Source organism: Pinus tabuliformis, chromosome X, assembly GCF_031772625.1.
Source record: "Pinus tabuliformis cultivar Carrire ecotype Pingquan chromosome X, CPIR1, whole genome shotgun sequence".
Classification (NCBI taxonomy): Eukaryota; Viridiplantae; Streptophyta; class Pinopsida; order Pinales; family Pinaceae; genus Pinus; species Pinus tabuliformis.
Window position 1 is genome coordinate 689,252,900 of NC_142308.1, and position 24,974 is coordinate 689,277,873.

The following is a 24,974-nucleotide window of genomic DNA, read 5'->3' on the forward strand; positions in this document are numbered from 1 at the left end:
TTATAGGTATGAAATATACAGCTTAAACTAGGATCTTCTTACATTGGGATAGTAATAGAAAGGGAGCAAATGTAAATTTGACTACCTTAGTGGTGACATCAAATGCTGATGAAGATCCTCCTGTAGCATTAATCCAATTAACAATCCGTTGACGATGAGCATCTGCATCAAGAAATTAATAGCCATTTATCACAACCCAATGCAAACACATTGAAAACCCATATTAGTTTTGGTTAATATGAACACAAATTATGCCAAGAACAAAATTTTATATGATAATATTATATTCCATTTATCGTTGTTTCTACAAAATACTTGCATTTAGCCATCATGGTCCATTCACTTTCACTATCATAAGAGTACAATAACAGCTTGAATCTCCTTTTATGGCAAGACCACAATCAAAATACATCCTATCCTGGCCAAACAACATATCTAGGCTTAAAACCCATCAATGCCTCACCAATATCATCAAGCTCACAAAATCCGTAATCATGCAAATGATAAAGATTTTGAGTTTGAGGTATATTCAAATCATAACATCACAGAATTCTATAATCTATATCACATACACAAACTAAATCAATTAATCGTCACTATGCAACTAATGCAAGCAATCTTTAAGATAAATATATAATAGATAAATTGGGAAGAGAAAAAGGAATCAAAGCAGAAAGCTGTCCAAATTCCACTAGGGAACTTATTACAAGAGTTCCTACAAACTAAAACAACATACCAAACGACTGCTAAAATCACAGGATAATTTTATTTCTACATGCAATTTATAGACGTTTGTCTAATGAGCCTACATTTGAATATTTTTCCATGAACCACTTGATTTTCAGGGACTTCATTCAACCTATAGCCTTAAGATGTTGTTGGCTATCATGCAATGTTTTTGACTCTATAAATTTCTAATATATTTTTAAAAAGTAGGAATGGAGAACATATTTTATCTCAAAACATAAAAGGAAGTGTCTATAAAAAGATCATCAAAGAAATTAAAGGCAGTGCTTGAATAAACGAATAAATTTGAATGGTAAATTAAAACAGATAAGATTACTTGATTATAGTGGCACGAGATAATGCCAACTTTTATGCTTATGCCAACGATTTAGCCAATAATTGCATTTTGCTTGATGTTTGAACTTTGAACTTCTAGAAACTTTACTCTGAATTAGGCCATCAATATAGAAATCATTGATCTTCACAAGTTTCTCTCTCTTATGGCATTATATGAATCAGGATTATTCAGTTATGATACAAATCCATTCTACAGGCGAGTTTTAACATGCAGCTGAAACAAAAGGCATAGAATAATGTGTGTGACGCTATCACTGAGAATAAATTTCCTTAGGATGTTCATCTTTATTGATTTGACATCAACAATATGTCGATACTCTAGAATGAACTTCCTCAAAACCGTAATATGTTCAACATCCACAGTTTCTGGATACATTACAGGGTGAACTTGTCATCAAAAAATCATTATTCGGCATCATGGTTTGTTAGCCCATGGATGCAGATCTTCATTCTCAAAGACAAAGTTGGACAAGTTTCTTGCATGAGGTCTGTTACCGCTTATTCCAGCATGGGTGCCCTAAATTTTTTGGCTGAAGACAACACCATTTGTAAGGCCAAATGTGTGCAATTTTATGGCCCTATAGGCCATGTTGGATGAAGCATACAAGTGTTATCCTAGTTCCCCTTGGGTGGACAATGATGACCAGTCCTCTTAGTCCCCATCTTCACTATCTATTGTTCCACAGTGCTTGCCTTAACTACCTGCATGTGGGTGACAACTCCCTGCCTTAATGGGCATTCTTATGTCCTGGGTAGGATTTGGAGGTAGTCAAGGTGGACCTGTTAAGACACATGGCTTACAAGAACACTTACTATTATTGGCCCTGTAAAAGTGATCGCATTATGTAAGGGTGGAAACACCCACTTCATCATTGTCTTAGCACACTTACTTTTTATTCCCACATGGACCATTTATCTTATGTATGCACACCTCTCTGGCCATGGTCCTCATGTTGCACGGGAGTCTCACAATTCACAATGATTTCACACTCTGCCAGGCAACATTTCTCATTTTCAGATTTTCCCAAGGTAAGAAAGAGGCCTATTGCACTCTCCATGGCATGCCAATTAACTTCAAGTCAAAGCATCCAAAACACCCTTCAAAATGTCTTTTCCGGCTGATTTTATCCCCTTGTATGGGGCTGCCTCCTTTGTGGGGCTGCTGTGGGGTTATAGATGTGGCAACGTGGTACCTTCTACAAGTGAAACAAGGGTCAAAGAAAGTCAACAAAGCAACTATGGACCATTCTCAAGCCAAGAAGCAAGGAAAGCAAGCCTTAACAAATCAAATGAAGCAAATTTGAAGCAAAGTCAAGCAAATTTATGAAGCCGACCACCTCATATTAGAACATTGAGCCTCCCCCAAGGAACGTTGAGTAAGATAAGGAGAATGTTGGACCTTTCTTGACCTTCAAAGACTTCTAAGCATTATTGCAAGACATTCCCAAGCAAAATGTTTCCCAACTAAAGAAAATCGTTGCCTCCTTCAAGCAATTTCACTTCCTCCTACGTGGATGTCACCCCTCCTTTGAGGGTCTTAAGCAATGTAATGATGAATTTTAATGTGATGACTTAGTCTCCAAGTATGTTGTGAATGGAAAGTCAAGACTTCAAGAAGTTTCTTTGCATAAACTAAGGACCTAAAGGAGAAGAGTTGTTAGAAGCCTCATCTATAAATATGAGAGAAAGCTCCCTCTCCTCCCAAATTGTTGTGAATTGTTGAGATCATTATGCCATAATGTAATATTTTCATGAAGCTTTGGTGTCAACTTTGAAGTCTCTTTTTCTTGGCTATTCTACATAATTTTAAAGATAAAATAGTGCTATTTCAAGACTACTACAAGGCTATCAAGATCAACCCATTGAACAACTTCTTTGCCACTTGGAGGAAGATGTCTAGGGTAAATTCTTCGACCTTTCTCTTGTTGGTGTGAGGTAAGCATTAAATCTCTTCAACCTCTCTCTTGTTGGTGTGAGGTAAGCATTAAATCTCTTCAACCTCTCTCTTGTTGGTGTGAGGTAAGCATTAAATCTCTTTGTCGGGCCATACCCTAAGGGTTTCTCAACAATGGATTTGATTTATTTCATTCCATAGTTGATCTTGTGGTTGATATCCTTCCCCTAGAGGGATACCTTCTAGTAGTGATTGGTTTCATAACTTGTCTTGATTAGAAGAAAAGGTAATTTAACTTCTAGGACTCTACCTTCTTTCCTAATCCACAAACATTGAATAACCATCTTAAGAGGGGTACCATATTGACCCTATCAAACCCTAGGGGAGATACGGCATTAGGCCTAAATCCAGCAACCACCCACTTTTTTAGAAAATTCAAGTTCTTCTCATTTTATTTATTTATAATATTGAAAATTCCACAAAACAATATAAAAAAATATAAAATACAACAAATTTCTAAAGATAAAATACCAAAAATAGTCTCATTTCAAGGTGGACATCTTAGGTTTTGTGCCTATCTCGCAACATCTAACAACCCTAGATAAAATTGGCCCTCTTCTTTGTGGATAGCTTTTCTCTAGCATTAATTTTTGAGGGTTTTTTATTAGTTTTTGTAGCATCAGATGGGGTTCTAGTCTCGAAACTTTGTGGAGAGGCTAAAACACATGAGTTCTCCAAACCCCCGAAATCGTTCCTGAAAATTCCACCTAGAGATGGCTCAATTAAATTAATTGACCATAATTAAAAAAAATTTAAGTCTAACTTAGGAAAAATGGTTAATTAATAGTAATTAATTGAGAAAGTTGAGAATTCTCTAGAAACTCACACAAATCGACTTGGACATGATCTCAACCATCGATTAAGTTTTAATTGTGGCCGTTGGAGTCCCAACTAGAGATTAAAAGAAGAGGTTGTTGGGTAGATGGAGAACACACTAGTTGCCTAGGTAGTTTGAATTCCTAGTAGCAGGAGTGATTCAGCAGTGGAGATCGAGATAGTGGGTGAGAAGTAGGTGGTAGAGGGGAAGTAGAGCAGTATTCCGCAGGAGTTTCCAATTCCGGAGAGTCAGAAAGAGGAGGCTGAAATATTCTCCAGGAAGCAGCGTAGGGACTACATGTGAAAATTTCTAAATCTTTACAAACAAAAATCCTATTGCAGTTACTGGTTTAACATCTCCTACTTGTTATTTCATTAAACAAGTTATTTAATTAGATAAACAGTGATGTAAACACTACTACATACTACACTGACATACAGATCATATATTGAAACAATAGATGAGACAAACACACAGGGGACACCATTATTTTTGGATAACACTTCCCCGGAAAAACCCAATGCGAGAAAACCAATGCAACAGATAGAGGGTTTGTATTATTAACCAAGCAGAATCTGAGTACGACAAGTTGCCTCTCACACCAGCTAACTTTACAGAGAAATCACAGAAACAAGAAATACATTCGAGGGTTTACTTTGTTCCCCAAGTCATAGCTGATCCAATGAGTGATTTGACCCTCCCAGCAAACACTGTGAAGTCCCTGCATAATCACTGTGTGGGCCAGCGTCTTGCCTCTAGAAGAATGCGTCACCCTTTCTGCTGGATCGATTTACTGGATGAAGATTGTTGTTCAGCCCTCCTGGCTCAGAACCTTGCTTCTCCAACAAAATCTCAGACTACTGACGAATACTCTGCACTGCCACTGCAAGAGCCCCTCTGGACTGCGTCAACTCTGCGTGAGCCCCTCCTGGGCTATGTAGGCCTCTGCGCTGCCTCTACTAATGCTCGAGTTGCCTCTTTGCTATGTACTCTTTGGCTCGAAACTTCCCCTCCGATCCAAATCTCTGCTTCTGCCCCTCTCACTGCAACTCAAATCACTTGTTCAATTTTCTTAGCAAACCACGCCCTAGAAAAATCAAACTAACTGATCAACTTGGTGTATCTCTAATTGACCCTCAAGCCTCCTCTTATACTTTTCCTGTTGATGAATCAACGACAGAGATTAAGTCCCTGATCAACGGCTAAGATTAAATTAGACTTGATCCTCATCACTTAGAAGCTTCTCACCCATATTTCTATTAATACCCATTAATATTTTTATTTTCCAAAGTTTAGACTTAAGAACCTCATAAAAAATATTAATTATTTTAATAAAACACAATCCGGGCGAAATTTCACCAAACGATTTCTGGGTCTTGGAGATCTCATGTGTTCTAGCCCCTCCACAAAATTTCGGATCTAGAGAACATCCGATGCTACCCAATATCAACACTCCCTCTTAGCAAGGAATGTGCTCTAGAAATACCTCTCAATATAAGTATCACACTAATCCATGCATCGATCCTCTGTGTTGTTTGCTACCCAATATCAACACTCCCTCTTAGCGAGGAATGTGCTCTAGAAATACCTCTCAATAGAAGTATCACACTGATCCATGGCATCGATCCTCTGTGTTGTTGATGCTTGGCCTGCTGCCCTTCATCCACTGCATTGCTGCAACCTGCACTGCTGCCCATGACACTGCCATTGCTGCATCTGTACGACAACTCCCTCTCAATATGTTCCATCATGCTGCCCATAGCATTGCCACTACTAACTGCTGCATTGCAACTCAGTCGCTGAGAAGTAAGCAACTGAAAAAGCCACCCAAATGCTGACATGCTAGTCAGTCTGGATACCCCGTGATGTTGAAGCTAACTTGCTACTAATTTGTGTCGACCCTCTAGTGCTACTGCGTTGTTGTTGTATCTGCTATGGGCTTCCCGCACTACTCAACACTCTACTACGTTGCTTCACACTTTGGCACTCTAGTTCGGCCATAGTCGCTCCATCATCCCTCGCACCAACTCCCACTATTCCGCTACTGTCATTAAGGGCTCCCATAGCCGTATGTGATCCAAGAGTTTGGGCACCTCAAGTATCCTGCCCTTTGTGTAGTCCTCTCGACTATAGCTCAATATCACCCCACGTCTTCTCTAGAGGTGCATGAGCACTCATGGCACAATCCTCATCATCATCCTCCTTGTCAACTTTCGTTGGAGCAGCCTTTGAGTCAGACTTCTCTTCCTTACCCTTTTTCCAAGGGCACTGAGTGGCGAAATGTCCCAGTTCCCCACATTTGAAGCATCTGACTTTGGTTATGTCTTTATTTTTCCTCTTATGTTGCCCTTGTTGTCCTGCTGATGCGAGAGCTGCATCCTCCTCTTCCTCCTTCTTGACTCTGATTCCTTTGTCGCTACTTCCCGCCTTGGTTAACTATCTGATCTCTTCCTGTTGAACAGTTGCCCACATCTCTTCCCAACTTGGGAGCAAAGCCTTGCCCAAGATGCTCTGGAGAAAGGTCCCCCAGTCTTCAGTGATTGCATTTAGGGCAGTCCTAACCATGAACTCATGATTTGGTGTAGACCCCACGGAAGTCAACTGGTCTCAAATCCCTTGTAATCTGAGAAGGAAGGGATCTATTTCTTCTCGCTTTTGCATCTAGTACTGTCTTAGTTGATTCTCAAGCAACATCTTTTATTGAACGGAAGTTCCCTCGTACAAGGTAGTCAAGGCCTCCCACATTTCCCTTGAGCCTCCTCGTATTTCTTTGAGAGGATCAACATCGACCGACACAGCAACCACTTTCAAGGCATAATCCTTGATGCGATTCTTGACTAAGATTGCCAAGATCCTGGCCTTCTAGATTACAAAGTTGGATGCTCCATCCAATCTGTCCTGATCCCTCAATCCATTAACTGCCATCTCTGCTCAAATGAGTGTCGAACAGGTTCTCTTCTCCCTCTTTCGCTGCTGCCCAGCAAAACTCGGATCTGGATTTCTTTGGCGCTAGAAATCCTCTAAGGAACAAGTTCCCTCTAGACTCCCTCTGAGTCCTGATTTCCTTCACGGAAATCCTTCCGCCAAACAATGTCGAATCACTCCTCTCCAATCCTCCTTTGCTGCTGCTCAGCAACCCGGACCTAGATTTCTTTGGCAAGAAATTTGTTAAGGCAGTGACTCCCTCTACCTTGGTTCAGTCTCCTCAGAGACTGTTCTGCACCAGCAGCAACAACGTCCCACCAGCACCTCAAATCTGATCTGCATTGCTCCCTCTGCCCCAGCAACTGAAGAATCTGAGCTCCTTAGGCTTTGTGCAGTCATTACGTGAGCTAGCTCAACTCCTCCTGGCCACTGCGTCACTCCTTGATCCAGAAAGATGACATAGCTTTGTGTGAGCCTCATCTGCCCTTCTCTACTTCAGCGCTGGTCTAGATAGCTAACGCAGTTACTACGTGGGCTCCTCCAGCTACTGCGTCACCCTAACTTGGCTCAAAATGATGACACAGGCACTGCGTGAGCCTCTACGTCACCTCTTCTGCATTGCGCCACTCTCCCTCTGTGTCTCTGACTGTGGAACAGTGCTGTCACTCGGGACAGCTGCCTCTCTACGGCAGATTTGCTGGATCTCTCGGCTGAAGGCTTTAGTATCCTATGATCTGCAATCCTTTGATACCATGTGAAAATTTTTGAATCTTTACAAACAGAAATCTTACTGCAGTTAATGGTTTAACATCTCCTACTTGTTATTTCATTCAACAAGTTATTTAATTAGATAAACAGTGATGTAAACATTACTCCAAACTACACTAACATACAAATCATAAACTGAAACAATAGATGAGACAAACACACAAGGGACACCATTATTTTTGGACAACACGTCCCCGGAAAAACCCAATGCGGGAAAACCAGTGCAGCAGATAGAGTGTTTGTATTATTAAGCAAACAGAATCTGAGTACAACAGGTTGCCTCTCACACATGCTAACCTTACAGAGAAATCACGGCAACAAGAAATACATTTGAGGGTTTACCTCGTTCCCCAAGTCACAACTGATCCAATGAGTGATCTGACCCTCTTGGCAAACACTGCGAAGTCCCTGCGCAATCACTGCGTGGGCCAGTGTCTTGCCTCTAGAAGACTGCGTCACCCTTTTTGCTGGATCGATTTGTTGGATGAAGACTGTTGTTCAATCCTCCTGGCTTAGAACCTTGCTTTTCCAACAAAATCTCAGACTACTGACGAATACTATGCACTGCCACTGCAAGAGCCCCTCTTGACTACGTCAGCTCTGCGTGAGCCCCTCCTGGGCTGTGTAGGCCTTTGCGCTGCCTCTACTGATGTTGAGGTTGCCTCTCTGCTACGTACTCTTTGGCTCGGAACTTCCCCTCTGATCCAAATCTTTGCTTCTGCCCTTGGAACCTCATTAAAAATATTAACTATTTTAATAAAACACAATCTGGGCGGAATTTCACCAAACGATTTCTAGGTCTGGAGATCTCATGTGTTCTAGCCCCTACACAAAATTTCGGAGCTAGAGCACATCCGATGCTACCCAAAATCAACATTGCGCAGTTGCTTTAGTGGAGAATTTGTATTGGGATGAAGGGAAGGTCGTTTTCATTTCCAGAGGTCGAGAAGATTTTCCAAAGTGTCGCAAAGGCTGGGCAGAGCAGGTTGGACGACTTTCTTTTTAGAGGTAGTCAGGTGTCGGGATTGCTTGGAGAGAGGGTAAAATCCCTCAGTACATTTTTGCCAGTGTTTCTCTTGGGTAGAATCGCCAGTTTGGCGATATTTTATTGTATTTAGAAATTCGGCTGCTGCAAAATAATAAAAACCCTCACTTCTACACCAGTTTTCCCACATTGAGTTTTTTCGGGGACATTTGTCCAAAAATAATGGTGTCATAATTTTTGTGTGTGTGGCTAGCATTTCTCAGTTTCTAGCATTTTTATTTCCACAACGTTTAATTTTATTTGTTAAGAAATTGCAGTGTAATTAACTCGATATTAATCATCAAATTAATAAACTAAATAATAAGTCAAGAGAATTAATTCCAGCTGCTGCATTTCAAGAAATTTTCAAATGGTATCAGAGTAAGTTCGTCAGACAGGAAGCTCAGAAGCAGAAGGAAGAAATCGTCCAGATTCAGAGGGATTCTAGTAGTTTGATTTCTAGATTTGCGCAAAGGTTGGTCAAGCAGTTCGATTCAAGGTTACTTGGGAGCGGGAGCGAAAGCGGGGAGAGGGAGCGAGGAGTGACATTTTCAAAAGTTCCTAGTTCGGGAGCAAATTTTTATATTCTTATATATTTTGATGTATATATGTCAACAAAAGCATGTAGAATGATGAATTAGATACAAAAAGCATAAAAACATAGATTGAACCATATAACATCAATCATCTAGAAGTTATAATCTTCATCAACCATGTCCACAAGTTAGTAACATACACCATATTGAGTCTCATTATTCATCAATCTTAAAGTTTCAAGCTTTCAAAAAATCAATACATAACATTTATCATCATTGATCACCAAATTATATAAAAATTCTAACAGGAAATGAAATGTTATAAAATGAAATAAAATGAAACAACTTTCAACTTTCACGAACCATCATATTCATAATTCATTACTAATGAATTATAATTGCCAACTTCAAACTTCAAATTTAAATTGTTATATATTGTTTACAAAAAATATCATAATAAATATGAAAGAGTCAACAGTGATAAAAACTATTAGAAACTAGAAAAGACAAGTAAATCTATTATTGCTAATGCTTGGGCCTCTTGCCGCCACGAGAAATATCTAATTTCTAAGTCTTGTTGGAAAATTAGGATCTTTGTCATTAATATCACCCTCTAAGAATTAACATAAGATAGAAAAAACATAGCATGTCAAGTCAAGATTTTGTTTAAGTGATGGGTACATTTTTAGTAGGGTCATGATAGAGGAGTTAGACAACCAATGTCACAAACATCAAGGTACATAGAGGGATTGGTGCTCTTGATTAAATACGAATTCCATACTCTAGTACATGACAAAATCCAATGGAAACATTGCAATCCCCCCAATTCTGAAATCTTGAAAAACTGATACGTCTGCTGGATTTTAAATGGGATCTAAAATTCTACTTTCTCCATATAAAATCCAATGAGGTCAGAACCACTCTCAAACATCTTGAGTCATTTCATGGTAGTGTTAAAAATTTAAGTAAAAGGATGAAAATGAAGATTAAGGAGAATGTAACTTTTACTTTAAGAATTTAACATTAACATGAATCGCATATTAATACTAGGGCCATAGGCTTGATCATTAGGTTGCCCCACTCAAAAATTATTGTTTCTTTGAAAAAAACTGCATTTGGAATGTTTTTGCAAAAAAAGCTATGGAGCGAAAAAAAATTGGGGACCGTGCTCCGGAAGCGGGTTCGAGGGGGGCGAGCCGCTCCCTCGCAACCCTGGTTCGAACTGTTGGATAGAGGGTTCGATTTTTCTAGTGCAGGTGGTAGGAAAAATTCGCAAAGCCTAGTAACGTTTCTAACAGCGAGTGGTGAAGCCGGTTAGAAATTCTGGTGACGCAGATTAGTATTTTTGCTGAGCAGATTTCTTGTCTAGGCACATAAATGTTTTGTAGCAGAGTGCTAAAGCGGAATCAGCATTGGGTGGAAGAGAAAGTGCATAGAGAGGGAATTTCTCTCAGAGGGTTTCTAGTTCAGAAATCCAATATTTCTAGTTACAGCAGGAAGATTTTCTCACTCCAGAAGGGAGTGCGAATAGCAAAGCTCGTAGCCATGTAGGAGAAAGAGGGAGATTTCCATTTGAGTTCGAGTTTTTGTAGAGATGGCCACAGTTGGACTTAGAGATCAGGACAAGTTGGAGGGAGCTTCCAACTATATCATCTAAAAGACCATGATGTCCTTCCTGCTAGATGAGCAATGTTGTAAAATGTAACTAGGTTCGATCTTCATAATGACATGTAATTATGATCTTTGTAAATGATGAAAAGAAGATAATAAAATTATTTTTGTAATTCCTTGCTTCATGGGTTACAAAACTAAGAGTTTTTATCTAGTTGGCTCCCATTGAGAGCCTTAGGATTTATCATTAGAGTCAAAGAGTCAATGTCATGTATGGAGTAGCCCTTCTTGGGCATGTGTCAAATGTATATAAATTTATAAAGCTCTCCAACGACAAACACTAGCTCTCTTCCTCATGTCGGCTTCAAGACAAAAAGATCTCATATTAGACTTACCTTATGGAGACACAACGATTCACATGGCTCATGTCGGCTTATTTATGAAGACCAACCACTATATATACAGTGTAAAGGCACTTCGCAAAAGACAATTTAGAAATATGGATGACAATTTAGAAATATGGATTCTTTTGTAGTTTTTTGTGGTCAATCACAGTGAGGAATTCGGATGTCATATCACATTACACAGTTCAGACTAAATAAAAGAGACAACGAGGGTTTGTTTAGGAAACAGTTCGGATCTCCACAGTGAATGAAGTTTGGATATGTCTCTTTGTAATTTTGGGTAGATAGTGATAGTGAGAAGTTCAGATCTTTGGGAAAAGGTCTCAATGCTACAACAGTTCGGATGAGGGTATCTATACCACAGCTAGATGATGTGTAGAAGCCACGGTTTGGTGATATAAAGGAGTTGCTATTAAGTGAAGTATTACAGTGTTTTGGTGATGTTGTAGTAAGGACAGTTTGGTGACAATAAAGTGATATGGTTCAGTGCCATCTCAAGTATGTCTACAATTCGTTGCTATCACATTATGCTCATAAAGAAGATGATCTCAAGAGGAACTGAAAGGAGGAAGGAGAAGACAGTTAAGAGAGCTAGTGTCTTGGTCTTGGAAGCAGCTAATAGGTCAAGGGTCTTGGTCTTGGTATTCGTCAATTGGAAGCTCTATAAGAAGAATTTGTGCAGGTTTTCCTCTCAAAGACTGAGAGGTTTTGGCCCTGGCTCATAGCCTACATGAGCCGTCTCTTGTGTATTTATGTTCATACATTAGTTACTGTTTGATGAAGAAGAACACTAATAATCTAACATGAAGAAGATCCTAATCTAAATAAGTAAAAAGCCTTCACAAGCAATCACTAATAGAAGAGAAATCCCTAATGTTAATGCCATTGATTTCTCAACAAGCAAGGCCTGAAATCCTATGCAAATTGCAATGACCTAACCAGATAAATTCCTAAATCCTACCATGTTTTAACAACTGTAATTTAACTAGGAATTTATCAATATAATTCACTCATACATACCTACTTTCTGTGTTTTAAGTCGATCCTCAGCTGTTGTAGCTCCAAATTTGCTCCTGTTACCAAAATGACTAAAACCTCCTTGCCAAACTGGGCACAACCTCGGTACCCAGCTCAAGAATACTTCAGAATTTCAGAACTCTGGCCCTTGTGCCCAAAAGCATCAAGAACAATCAAGGGTCAGTGATCCTCACTCTATTTGTAACTCTCTGTTGGAAAAATTCCCCCTTTCTGCACTTCCACCCCAAAGACAAAAGCTCCCTTTCAGTAGCATCCCCTTCTCCTTATATTTCTTTGAACCACCGCCTTCCTCCCATCTCAATGTCTCTGTCTCTGTTACGTGGAACTCCACATGCCTTCGAATCTTATTTGATTTTCATGACATTTTATTGAGTAGGTTCACCTTTTAAAAAGGTATGCTACGTAGGATTTCGTTTAGTTAAGATTTATTTTATTTAATTAAATTTATTTATTTTATTTATAATTTTGATTAAATTATATTATTCTTTTAATTAACTAAATATAATTTGTAAATTAAAATTGAAATTTTCTTTTAATTAAGGATTATCATATATATGTATATAAAAGTGGTATACGTATCAAATACCTAACTTGATATATTCATTATATTACGGTGAGATAGGAATTTATTTCGATAATCAATTCATTACCCTAATTTAGACATTTCCCTATATTAACCTGTATATATATATATATATATATATATATATATACATGCGGGACCATGCATATGTAGCTATCATATGGATGCCCCGCATGTATGCTAATATTTGTATTTTGTTGTAATTGTAGGTGGGCCCTTACATACATCCCTCCTTCCAAAAACTTTGTCCCAAAGATAGGGTGTATATAGTTTATTGATATTATTTAGTATAATTACATAAGAATTGTATTTCAGAATTGAATTTGTTTGACATGGGGCATTTTAAAATTCGTGTTCTTGAATATTTTAAAACTATAATATTCATATCTTGCCCCTGTCAGGTTCCCAAACTATTCTAGAATCATCCTATCCTTCCTAATCTCTTCTGTTCCCAACTTGTCCATTCTCTACTGGAGTATGTCATGGCGTCAGCTATACTGATCTAACCATTCATAGACCCTAAGGATGACAGTGTCGACTATATCGACCTGATTTCCTAGTAGGCATGCGGCAGTCATGATCACATGTCTAGGGGAGCGTGACTCGCACAGTTCTTCCATGACTCCAAGTTTTGGAGGATAAACAGTGGGTACTACCTCCACCCCTCCTAGTGGGACCAAGGTCAACACCCTATCATGGAGTCTCATTAAGCCTCAATTGTTCTTGGAGATTTTGTGATCACGTGGTCATTTTGGTAACGATGTTATCTACAATATAAACACTTGTCCATACATTATAACATATGCATCAATATATTCAAAATAAATTGTATTTAAATAACATTTTCTATATATTCCACATATGTTGTTATTTATGATATTGACGTTCACATATGGACTTGGCCTTGTCCAACCCATATATTTGTAAGTTAGCTTTCATATTAAGAATGTAGTTGTTCTTTTATTTCCCTCTCATCAGTCATATCGATTTGCAGAAATGAAATAAAATTATAGACATCTTCATTCATAACATAATTCATTATTTAGATTTCATAGCAAGGTTAATCAAAGACTAAACTTCATATTAGTATCCACATTTTAGCAATGTCAATTTAAACAACATATTTCTCATTGGTATCCACGTACCAGTAGAATTAAGAAAATAACATATATCATGTTCCAGTAACATAAAAAATTATTTTTACATGTGATCATCTCAAAATAGTTTTAAGTATCTGATTAAAATACAGTGAATATATACAAAATATGGCTTTAAGTTCTTCAAAATTGACACAAGTTGGGGTATATTTGACATATGGTCTCTGTATCTCCCAGATAGTCGATCCAGGGCTATACTTGTCCCACTAAACCATAACTTGGTCTACCAAGCGGTTCCTAAGTTGTTGAACCCTACGTTCCAGTATACATAATGGTTGGACCAAAATGGTTCCCTCATTCGATACCTGCAGTTCCTTCCATTGAAGGTTATGAGGTTTGTCAGCTATGTAATGTCTACATAAAATACATTATGAACTTTATGCAAGTAGGGTGGCAATGCAAGACGATAGGCGATAGGTCCAACCTTTTCTAGAACTTTGAATGGCCCAATAAATCGGGGTGATACTTTGACCATTTTCCAAACCTGATGGTGCTTTTGTTGGGCTTGATGCGGATGAAAACTTGATTTCCTACTTCATAATTCCTATCTGTCCTATGAGCATCAGCATAACTCTTTTGTCTATCTTGTGCTTCCTCTAATCGTTGCCTAATTTGTTTTATTTGTTTCTCCATTTTTTGAATTAATTTTGGCCCCACTATCACCCGATCTTCTAACCTATCCCAACTCAACAGTGTTATGGAAGGCCTTCTGTATAATGCTTCAAATGGAGGCATCCCGATTGAACTATGGTAACTGTTATTATATGCAAATTCTACTAAGGGCAAGTACTTTTCCTAGTGTGATTATTGGTCCATAACATACATTTTTAGCATATATTTTAGCACTTGGTTCACCCTTTCTATTACTCCACCAGTCTCATGATGATAAGTTGTATCTAAATTTAGTTGAGTTCCTAAGGCTGATTGCATACAAGTCCAGAATCTTGAAGTGAATCGTGAGTCTCTCTCTGATATGATCTTCTTAGGTACTCCATGAAATCTGATAATTTCATTTATAAATACCCGAGCTACGTTAGCAACTTTGTAAGTATCTCTTATAGAAATAAATTGGGTGCTTTTCGTTAATTTATCCACCACAACCCGAACGACATTATGCCTTTGTGGAATAAGAGGTAGCCCGACGATAAAATCCACATAAATTATTTCCCATTTGGTCATAGGAATGTTGTGAGGTTGTAAGATCTGTTGGGTGACAATGGTTAGAGTTCACTTGCTGACATTCAAGACATTTTGCCACGAATTGGACAATATCGTGTTTCATGCCTGCCCCAAAAGAAGAGTTTCTTTGTATCAATGTACATTTTCTTTACGTCGGGATGTGCACAATACAATGTTCTATGGACTTCCTTAAGGATGGTGTTTCAGAGATCCTCACTATCGGGTGTGTACATCCTTCCATGAAATTGCAAAATTCCATCATCTTCAAATTCATATCCCTCAAACTTAGGTTCTTTTGGATTTTTACTTTCAAGTCTGGATCTTACTTTTAAATATTGTCTCTCAAGAGATTTTCTAGTACTTGTTTCCTTAAGTCTATCTTGATAGGTACGAGGAAGAATACTTGTGGTCTTCTACTTAAAGCATCTGCCACTACATTATTTTTTTTTAATATATGAAATTCCAAAGTCATACTCACTTAGGAATTCACTCCATCATCTTTGCCTAACGTTCAAGTCTCTTTGAGTATACAAATATTGTAAACTTTGGTGGTCGCTTTTGAGCATAAAGTTTCTTCCTACCAGGTAGTGTCTCCATATTTTTAAAGCTAGCACTACAACGGCTAACTCTAAATCGTGCGTGGCATAGAGTTCTTCATGAGGCTTTCATTTTCTTGAGGCATATGTTATTACTCCTCTGTCTTGCATTAATACTGCACCTAATCTTTGCTTGGATGCATTAGTACATACAATAAAATCTTTGTCCATATTAGGTACTCGCAAGATTGGTGCACTGGTCAACAATCTTTTAAGTTCAGAGAATGCTCTATGACATTCCTCAGTCCATTCATATCTAACACCTTTACGCTGGAGGGTTCTGATAGGCTTGACAATTTTGGAGAATCCTTCTCCAAACCTCCGATAGTAGCTAGCTAAACCCATAAAGCTTCGCACTTCATGCACATTTTTCGGTATCGACCATTCCATGGTTGCCTTTACTTTCTTAGGATCTACTAAGATCTCTTCACCAAATATAATATGACCCAAGTAATGAATCTTTTTTTGAAAGAAATAACACTTGGATAACTTTCCATATAACTGGTGTTCCCTAAGGCAAGATAATACTATCCATAAATGTGCTTCATGTTCTTTCTTTTTGGAGTAGACGAGAATATCATCTAAGAAGACTTGTACAAAGTGATCGAAATATTTGTGGAAAATGTTGTTCATAAGGTTCATGAATATTGTTGGTGCATTGGTCAACCCAAATGATACCACAATGAATTCATAATACCTGAAGCGTGTTCGGAATGCAGTTTTAGAGATATCGCTTTCCTTAATCCTTAGTTGATGATAACCGAAATGTAGATCAATCTTTGAAAAGACAGAAGCTCCTTTCATTTGGTCGAAGAGGTCATCAATTCGAGGCATTGGATACCTATTCTTTACTGTAGCTCAATTTAAATCTCGATAGTCTATTCATAATCGTAAGGAACCTTCCTTCTTCTTGACAAAAATTACAGGTGCACCCCAAAGCGAGGTACTAGGTCGGATGTCCCCTATATCTAGTAGTTACTTCAGCTGGAATTTGCAATTCTTGAAGTTCAAGATGTAATATTCCTAATTAGCCATGGCTAATTGGAATATTAGATTTTGCTCAATTTTGCCTTTTATAGCTATTTATAAATAAAAAGGTGAGGAGAGGGGGACATACTCACTTCATGAATAAAGACACTCCCTAGTAGCACAACGTTGTAACTTAAAAGGTGAGCCAAGGGGGGCCAAAGAACCACAAAGAGGAGGGGCCCACGTAGACACTTGGAGTGACTGCACAGATGGTGAGAAACACGTGGCAAGAGGAAAGCTACGTTGAAGGAGGTGAGCCTTGGAATTGAGAGAGGCCAACGCTATAAAGGAGAGAGAAGCCTCCTCATTTTGGCATTCGATTATGTGCATTTGAGCTAGCCACTTCGACTTAGAGCACGTTGGCTGTTTAGCTAGTCTGCAGCACTGTTTAGTGCATTGAGTGTCTCCATTCGGAGATCTCACCCTTAGCCCCGGGGGACTTCGAATGCTTGCTCGGGCAAGGTACTTCCATCAGTATTTTTGCAGTAGTTTCATCAGCATTTTGGCAGGAGGATTGTGCATCTTAGATGACTACGCAGTCTTGAGAGGGATGACGCAGTTCTTTCTGGCAAGAGTTCTGGATTGGGGTTTTGTAGGGGGATTTGTGCTAGGAGGTTGAGCAGGGGATCAACCCTTGCATATTGGAGGATTTTGGCTGAGTTTCAGGCAGAGTCGTGGTGGGTTTATTTTAGTGGCATTGCAGAGCCTTGAGGGATTGCGTGGGTCCTCAAGGGGGCGATTTTCAGGGGTCGGCCATTTCAGAAAAGCTTTCAGGGTTTTTCTGGGTTTCTTAAGTAGAGTACGATTCCATAGTTTCAACATTTTCTGAGGAGGGAAACAGCCCCAAATCCTCACTTGATTTCCAGCAGCAGTAACAGCACGACAGTTCTCCAGCAGCTTGGACGCAGTTCAGAGAGAGGCCATTCCTTTGCTATTCTTAGTGTATTTCTTCACTTGCCTTGTGCAAGTCGAGGTGCCATCTTTCTGATCACCTCCTGTACTCATTCAATTACTTAGTATAATAAAATGGCTTAGCATTTCTCTCTGCATTTCATGAGTATCTGCTTATGGTTATATTGTTATATGTTGCACCATTGTTATTTTTATCTCTTTGAGCTTCCTGGCTACTATACCACTTGTGTGTTTTCTCCTATACTCTTAGACAGAGTCTGGAAAGGGCTAGGTAGCCTCCAGATCTTGTCCTCTTTTCAGAGGCGACATATCTGGTAAATGCCCTCCCAGTCCATCTCTGGTTGGAGTTTGCTTGTGTTTGAGGAATATTCCTGATAAGGGATATTACAGTGGAATCAAAGCATAGATCTGGCTCAGCCTGTGGAGTTAGTAATCTATGACACCGGGGGAAAAGCCCTACATCTGTTGCAGAGGTAGGAGATACAGAGACTCTGGGCGTAGGTTGGAGAACACCTACGGAGAGGGAGACTGTGTTCCCGTAGTGGATGCAGAATAGGAGGAGCTTCTGGTGGACGCAGGATAGGAGGAGCCTGTGGTGGACGCAGAGCAGGAGGATCCGATGGCAGATGATGACAGGAAGAGATTTCGGACATGCTCCTCAAATCAGTACAGGATTTGTCGAGGCAAATTGAGGTGATGGGGCAGAGATTCACGACAGTAAAAGCTAGACAGTGTGAGAGCCCACAGGTTTTCCAGGTTGGTGAGGGATCGGGTGCATACCACCATTTGCCAGAGCAGCGTGATACTACTCAGCAGGTGGCCTCACATGCCCCGAAATGCTCTACCATGCCCACTTTCTTAGGAGCAGACACGAGGGCCGGAGCCCAACAAGAGGCAGAGCCCAGTCATATGGGCGATTATTTTGCAGAATACCAGGCCTATGGGTAGGAGTTCAGGGAGGCTTTCTCATTCAGAGACTTTGTTCAGCTCCAGCGGGATAGTAGACCCCGCGACCATCACAGAGGGTACCGGCATTATCATGATGGTGACACCCACCGTGCAGCTAGTAGATTTCACTTGCCTACGTTTGATGGCTCATCAAACAGTTCGGCAAGGTCTTGGGTGGGGAAGTTGGACATTTACTTCCAGCTTAACCAGATGTCGGAGACAGAGGCCATCAAGGTGGCGACATTACATTTGGATGGTGAGGCCCAAGATTGGTGGTTCCACGGGATGGTTACACTCGGGCATTTCACAGTGACAACGTATGCCAAGTTCACCATGAGATTGATGGAGAGGTTTGACCGGAGGGATCCAGAACAACACTTTGTTGAGCTGACAAGGCTCAAACAGACTGGGAGCCCAGAGACCTACATTTCAGATTTCTTGAGGGTTTCAGTGATGGTGCCAGATCTGTCTGCGGCACAGAGGATCTACATGTATGTTGAGGGGTTAGCAGAGCCACTTCGGGGTCTAGTCAGATCCGCTAGACCAACCACCCTTCAGGATGCTATTAGCAGGACCCGAGACTTACAGGATGTCTTACCCAGGACCCGGACACCTTACCCCCAGCGTCAGGCTTTTCAGCCTAAGGGGAAGGATGTGAGGATTCCGCCTCCGAAGGGGAATCTAGGACGAGTACAGATTGATGATGATGCCAGGAGGGAGTTGAAGAAGAAGCGGTTGTGCTTCACCTGTCAAGAGCTATGGGCACTGGGACATAGATGTGCTGCTGGCAAAGCACATTTTATTGAGGTCTTCTCCGAGAGCAGCGGGGAAGAGGATGAGGAGGATGATGTGGAGGCAGGAGGTAGTCATGCCGCGCAGGATCGTTTGCCACCTCCACCACCAGCAGCGGGTGGTGCAGCTTTTGCACCTACCGGAGGGGCCCTTGCAGCATTGCGAGGAGTTCCCAAGTATTTGATGTTGCGCGTACGAGGGACAGTATGTGGCCAACGGGTATCAATTTTGGTTGACAGTGGGGCAACCCACAACTTCATCGATGCACAGATGGTTGAGCGCAGAGGTATACCAACAGAGAGCTTCAATGGATTTTCAGTTTTGGTCCCAGGAGATCAGACCATGGTGTGTGCTCGTTATGTTCTAGAGTTATCAGTGACGATGGTCACCTACACACTGACTGACCACTTCTTCGTGGTCAATATCACGGACACCAACATAGTACTGGGTGTTCAGTGGCTCATCACTCTAGGGAAGGTCACTACAGATTGGAAGGCCCTAGAGATGGAGAGGGATGATGAGAAGACAGGGAGGCATGAGAAGATACGAGGACAGCACACATACCTGCCTCAGACTATTTCAGCTCATCGGATGGAGGCAGTCTTCCGGAAGGGAGACATAGAGTGGGCAGTAGAGCTGCGTGCATCAGAGACAGGGACTACAGGGCAGACAGTACACTCAGAGATACAGTCCATCCTTGACTGGTATGCCATAGTATTTGGGGAGATTTCGCCGAGACAGCCAACGGACCAGGGGTTTGAGCACACCATTGAGCTTGAGCAAGGCATACAGGCAGTGATTACTACCCCCTATACGCATCCCAAGGCCTATCGGGATGAGATTGAGCAGGCCATTCAGGAGTTGCTGGCTCTTGGGCACATTCGGCCGAGCACGAGTCCTTTTGCTTATTCTGTGGTGTTGGTGAAGAAGAAGGACGACACATTGAGGATGTGCATTGACCACAGGACCCTGAAGAAGAAGACCCTGAAGAACAGGTACCCCATACCCAAGATCGATGAGTTGAGAGGAGCCCAATTCTTCTCAAAGATTGATTTGAGATCTGGGTACCATCAGATTCGCGTGAGGGAACAGGACATTCCCAAGACCGCCTTCAGGTGTCACTATGGGCACTTTGAGTTTTTGGTGATGCCCTTTGGGCTAACCAATGACCCAGCTACATTTCAGTCTTGCATGAATCACATCTTCTGTAGTCACTTAAGGAAGGTTGTGTTGGTGTTCTTTGATGATATCCTCATTTACAGCAGGAGTTGGGAGGAGCATCTCCAGCACATTGAGACAGTATTGCGCATCTTGGAGGAGCAGCAGTTCTATGCCAAGCTCTCCAAATGTGAGTTCGGGTTGACGGAGATGTTATACTTGGGACACATCATAGGAGTGGACGGAGCGAGGGTCCATGAGGAGAAGATCAGGGCCATCAAAGATTGGCCGAAGCTGAGAAATGTGACGGAGCTTCGAGGATTCATTGGCATTTTTACTTACTACCGGAAGTTTGTCAAGGGTTTCTCACAGCTTGTTGCACCCCTGATAGATTTGACGAGGAAGGAGGCATTCAGTTGCTCGTATACAGCGCAGCAAGCCTTCGACAGGCTCAAGGAGGTTATAAGCAGCTTCCCAGTGCTTGTGTTGCCAGATTTTACGCAGCCATTTGTTTTGGAGTGTGATGCGTCGGGAGAGGGGATTTGCGCAGTGTTGATGCAGGGAAGTCACCCTATAGCCTTTGAGAGCCGGAAGCTCCTTCCGCACGAGAGGTTGTATTCTATATACGACAAGGAGATGTTGCCCATCACGCATGCATTGGCTAAGTACCGGCAGTGTTTGGTGGGTAACAGGTTCAGGGTGAGGACTGACCACAACAACCTCAAGTTCTTTTTGGAGCAGCAGCAGCTACAGGAGAGGCAGCAGAAGTGGATCAGCAAGATCCAAGCATATGACTTTGACATTGAGTATGTCAAGGGTAAGAACAACGTGGTAGTAGATACCCTTTCACGTAGGCCAGCCACGTTATCTCCTATGAGCTTGGACGCAAACTGGAGGACTCGACTCTTAGTAGAGTACTCCAAGGACAGATTTGCATGTGAGGTTCTGGATGGGCAGGTGGCGGATGACAGGTACAGGGTGGTCGATGAGATCATCTACTACAGGGACCGAATCTTCTTGATTGAGGGGTCTCAGCTCAAGAAGAAGACACTTCAGGCATCACATGATTCACCATTGGTAGGCCATCAGGGGTTTACCAAAACTTACAGGGCCATTAGAGAGAGGTTCTCATGGAAGGGCCTCAAGGAGGACATACTCCAGCATGTCCGGAAGTGCGACGTTTGCCAGAGGAACAAGGGGGAGATGAGCCATCCCGCAGGTTTATTGCAGCCTCTTCCCATTCCGGAGGGGAAATGGGAGAGTATTTCGATGGACTTCATCACAAGGTTGCCCATGGTGCAGGGCAAGGATTGTATCTTTGTCGTCATTGATCGACTGACAAAGTACACACATTTTTCGCCATATCCGCACACTACACAACAACACAGGTGGCCGAGTTGTTCTTCAGAGAGGTCTTTAGGCTACATGGTCTTCCTAAGACCATCATCAGTGACAGGGACAGCCGTTTCATGGGCGGATTTTGGCAGGAGCTTTTCCGGTTGGTGGGGACGGAGTTGACATCGAGTACCAGTTATCACCCACAGACGGACGGGTAGACAGAAATAGTTAACAAGTGGCTGGAGGGCTACTTGCGTAACTATGTCAGTGGGCAGCAGATAACATGGCTGAAGTGGCTGCATCTGGGGGAGTATTGCTACAACACTACACATCACATGTCCATCGGTATGTCACCATTCTATGCTTTGTATGGATATCATCCTTTATCTTTTGTTGACGTGATGCTTGGTGCTAGCAAGGCTCCGAGAGCCAAGATTTGGATCCAAGAGAGTCAGCATATTCTCCGAGCTCTCAAGGATAATATGGCTACAACACAGAACCAGCAGAAGCTATATGCTGAGAGGGGTCGGGTGGAGAGACAGTTTGAGGTAGGGGACCTGGTCTACCTACGATTATAGCCATACCGATAGTCATCACTGAATCAGAAGGGGGTTGAGAAGCTCAAGCCCTGCTTTTATGGGCCATACAAAGTGATACGTAGGATTGGACAGGTTGCATATGAGTTGGAGCTGCCCCAAGGTAGGAAGATTCATAACATTTTTCATGTATCATGCTTGAAGAAAGCATTGGGGCAGCATGTGACAGTGACAGATGAGTTACCACCCACGGATGATGAGGGGCATTTGGTGTTGCAGCCAGAGGCTATTATTGATACCAGGGAGAGGCGGCTGCGGAGCAGGACAGTCCGGGAATTCTTGGTGAGGTGGAAGAATTTACCGGATGAGGATGCCACTTGGGAGAGTGAGAAGATCTTGTAGCATCCATCACTTCAGTTGCTTGAGGACAAGCAACATTTTGCCAGGGGAGACTATAATATTCCTAATTAGCCATGGCTAATTGGAATATTCGATTTTGCTCAATTTTGCCTTCTATAGCTATTTATAAATAAAAAGGTGAGGGGTACATACTCACTTCATGAATAAAGACACTCCCTAGTAGCACAACGTTGTAACTTAAAAGGTGAGCCAAGGGGGGCCAAAGAACCACGTAGAGGAGGGGCCCACGTAGACACTTGGAGTGACTGCGCAGATGGTGAGAAACACGTGGCAAGAGGAAAGCTACGTTGGAGGAGGTGAGCCTTGGGATTGAGAGAGGCCAACGCTATAAAGGAGAGAGGAGCCTCCTCATTTTGGCATTCGATTATGTGCATTTGAGCTAGTCACTTCGACTTAGATCACGTTGGCCATTTAGCTAGTTTGCAGCACTGCACTATTTAGTGCATTAAGTGTCTCCGTTCGAAGATCTCACCCTTAGCCCCGGGGGACTTCGAGTGCCTGCTCGGGCAAGGTATTTCCATCAGTATTTTTGCAGTAGTTTCATCAGCATTTTGGCAGGAGGATTGAGCATCTTAGATGACTGTGCAGTCTTGAGAGGGATGACACAGTTCTTTCTGGCAAGAGTTCTGGATTGGGGTTTTGCAGGGGGATTTGTGCTGGGAGGTTGAGCAAGGGATCAACCCTTGCATATTGGAGGATTTTGGCTGAGTTTCAGGCAGAGTTGTGGTGGGTTTATTTTAGTGGCAGTGCAGAGCCTTGAGGGATTGCGTGGGTCCTCAAGGGGGCGATTTTCAGGGGTCGGCCATTTCATAAAAGCTTTCTGGGTTTTTTTGGGTTTCTTGAGTAGAGTCTGATTCCATAGTTTCAACATTTTCTGAGGAGGGGAACAGCCCCAAATCCTCACTTGATTTCCAGCAGCAGCAACAGCACAACAGTTCTCCAGCAGCTTGGACGCAGTTCAGAGAGAGGCCATTCCTTTGCTATTCTTAGTGTATTTCTTCACTTGCCTCGTGCAAGTCGAGGTGCCATCTTTCTGATCACCCCCTGTACTCATTCTATTACTTAGTATAATAAAATGGCTTAGCATTTCTCTCTGCATTTCTTGAGTATCTGCTTATGGTTATATTGTTATATGTTGCACCATTGTTATTTTTATCTCTTTGAGCTTCCCGGCTACTATACCACTTGTGTGTTTTCTCCTATACTCTTAGACAGAGTCTGGAAAGGGCCAGGTAGCCTCCAGATCTCGTCTTCTTTTCAAAGGCGACATATTTGGTAAATGCCCTCCCAGTCCATCTTTGGTTGGAGTTTGCTTGTGTTTGAGGAATATTCCTGATAAGGGATATTACACAGGAGTTGTCATTTTGTAAGGTGTTTTAGAAATTGATTTTGTACTAGGTTTTAATTCTGTTGTGAGATCCAACTCTCTTTCAAGAGGTAATCTTGGTAGTTCTTTGGAAAAACATCCAGAAATTCAAATAACATCAGATATTGCTCTAGGGACAATCCTTTCTCCTTGCTTACTTCTTGAACTAGATATACCTGACAACCTTTTCTTAAGCAGCGCTTCATTTTCATTTCTAAGATGAAGTGTAAAGACACTTTCCTCTTAATATCTTGGATTTGGAGCGTCTCTCCTTCATCATTTATATAGAGAATTGTTTTCCCGTAATAGCCTACCCATGCTTGATGAGCTCTTAACCAGCCCATCCCTATGACAAGGTCATAAGTTCCTAGAGTTGTGACATAAACTTTTAACTTAATCGAGTATACCCCTAGATCAACCTTGCATTCCTCAACACTTAAATCTATGGATTGAAGTTCTCTTGAAGCCATTTCCACTTGTTTGAAATCGTTTTGTTTGCACGCTGCCAACCCACATTTATTTAATGCATATGACGAAATGAAATTATCAGTGGCACCAGTATCAAATAAGATTTTGAGTTTTATGCCATTAATAATACCCGAGGATTCCACTACAGTGGATTGATTATTGATTTATGGTAGCATCGGATGTGCTCTAAGCCTCAAAATTTGCAAGGAGGCTTGGACACATGCATTCTCCAATACCCAAAAATTGTTTTGGGAAGTTCCACCCGGAAACAGTTTTATTAAAATAATTAATTATTTTTAATGGGTCCCTAAGTCTAAACTTAGGAAATTAAA

At 41.4% G+C, this 24,974-nt stretch overlaps 1 protein-coding gene across 1 annotated transcript in view; it reads right to left on the minus strand.

Annotated features, from left to right (window-relative positions):
• The window catches only part of LOC149141847 (uncharacterized), a 292,486-nt gene that overhangs the window by 38,765 nt on the left and 228,747 nt on the right, over positions 1–24,974 (minus strand). The window contains exon 12 of the mRNA XM_089448516.1: positions 86–162. Coding sequence (XP_089304642.1) covers positions 86–162 — 77 coding nt within the window. The remainder of the gene's footprint in view (positions 1–85; positions 163–24,974) is intronic.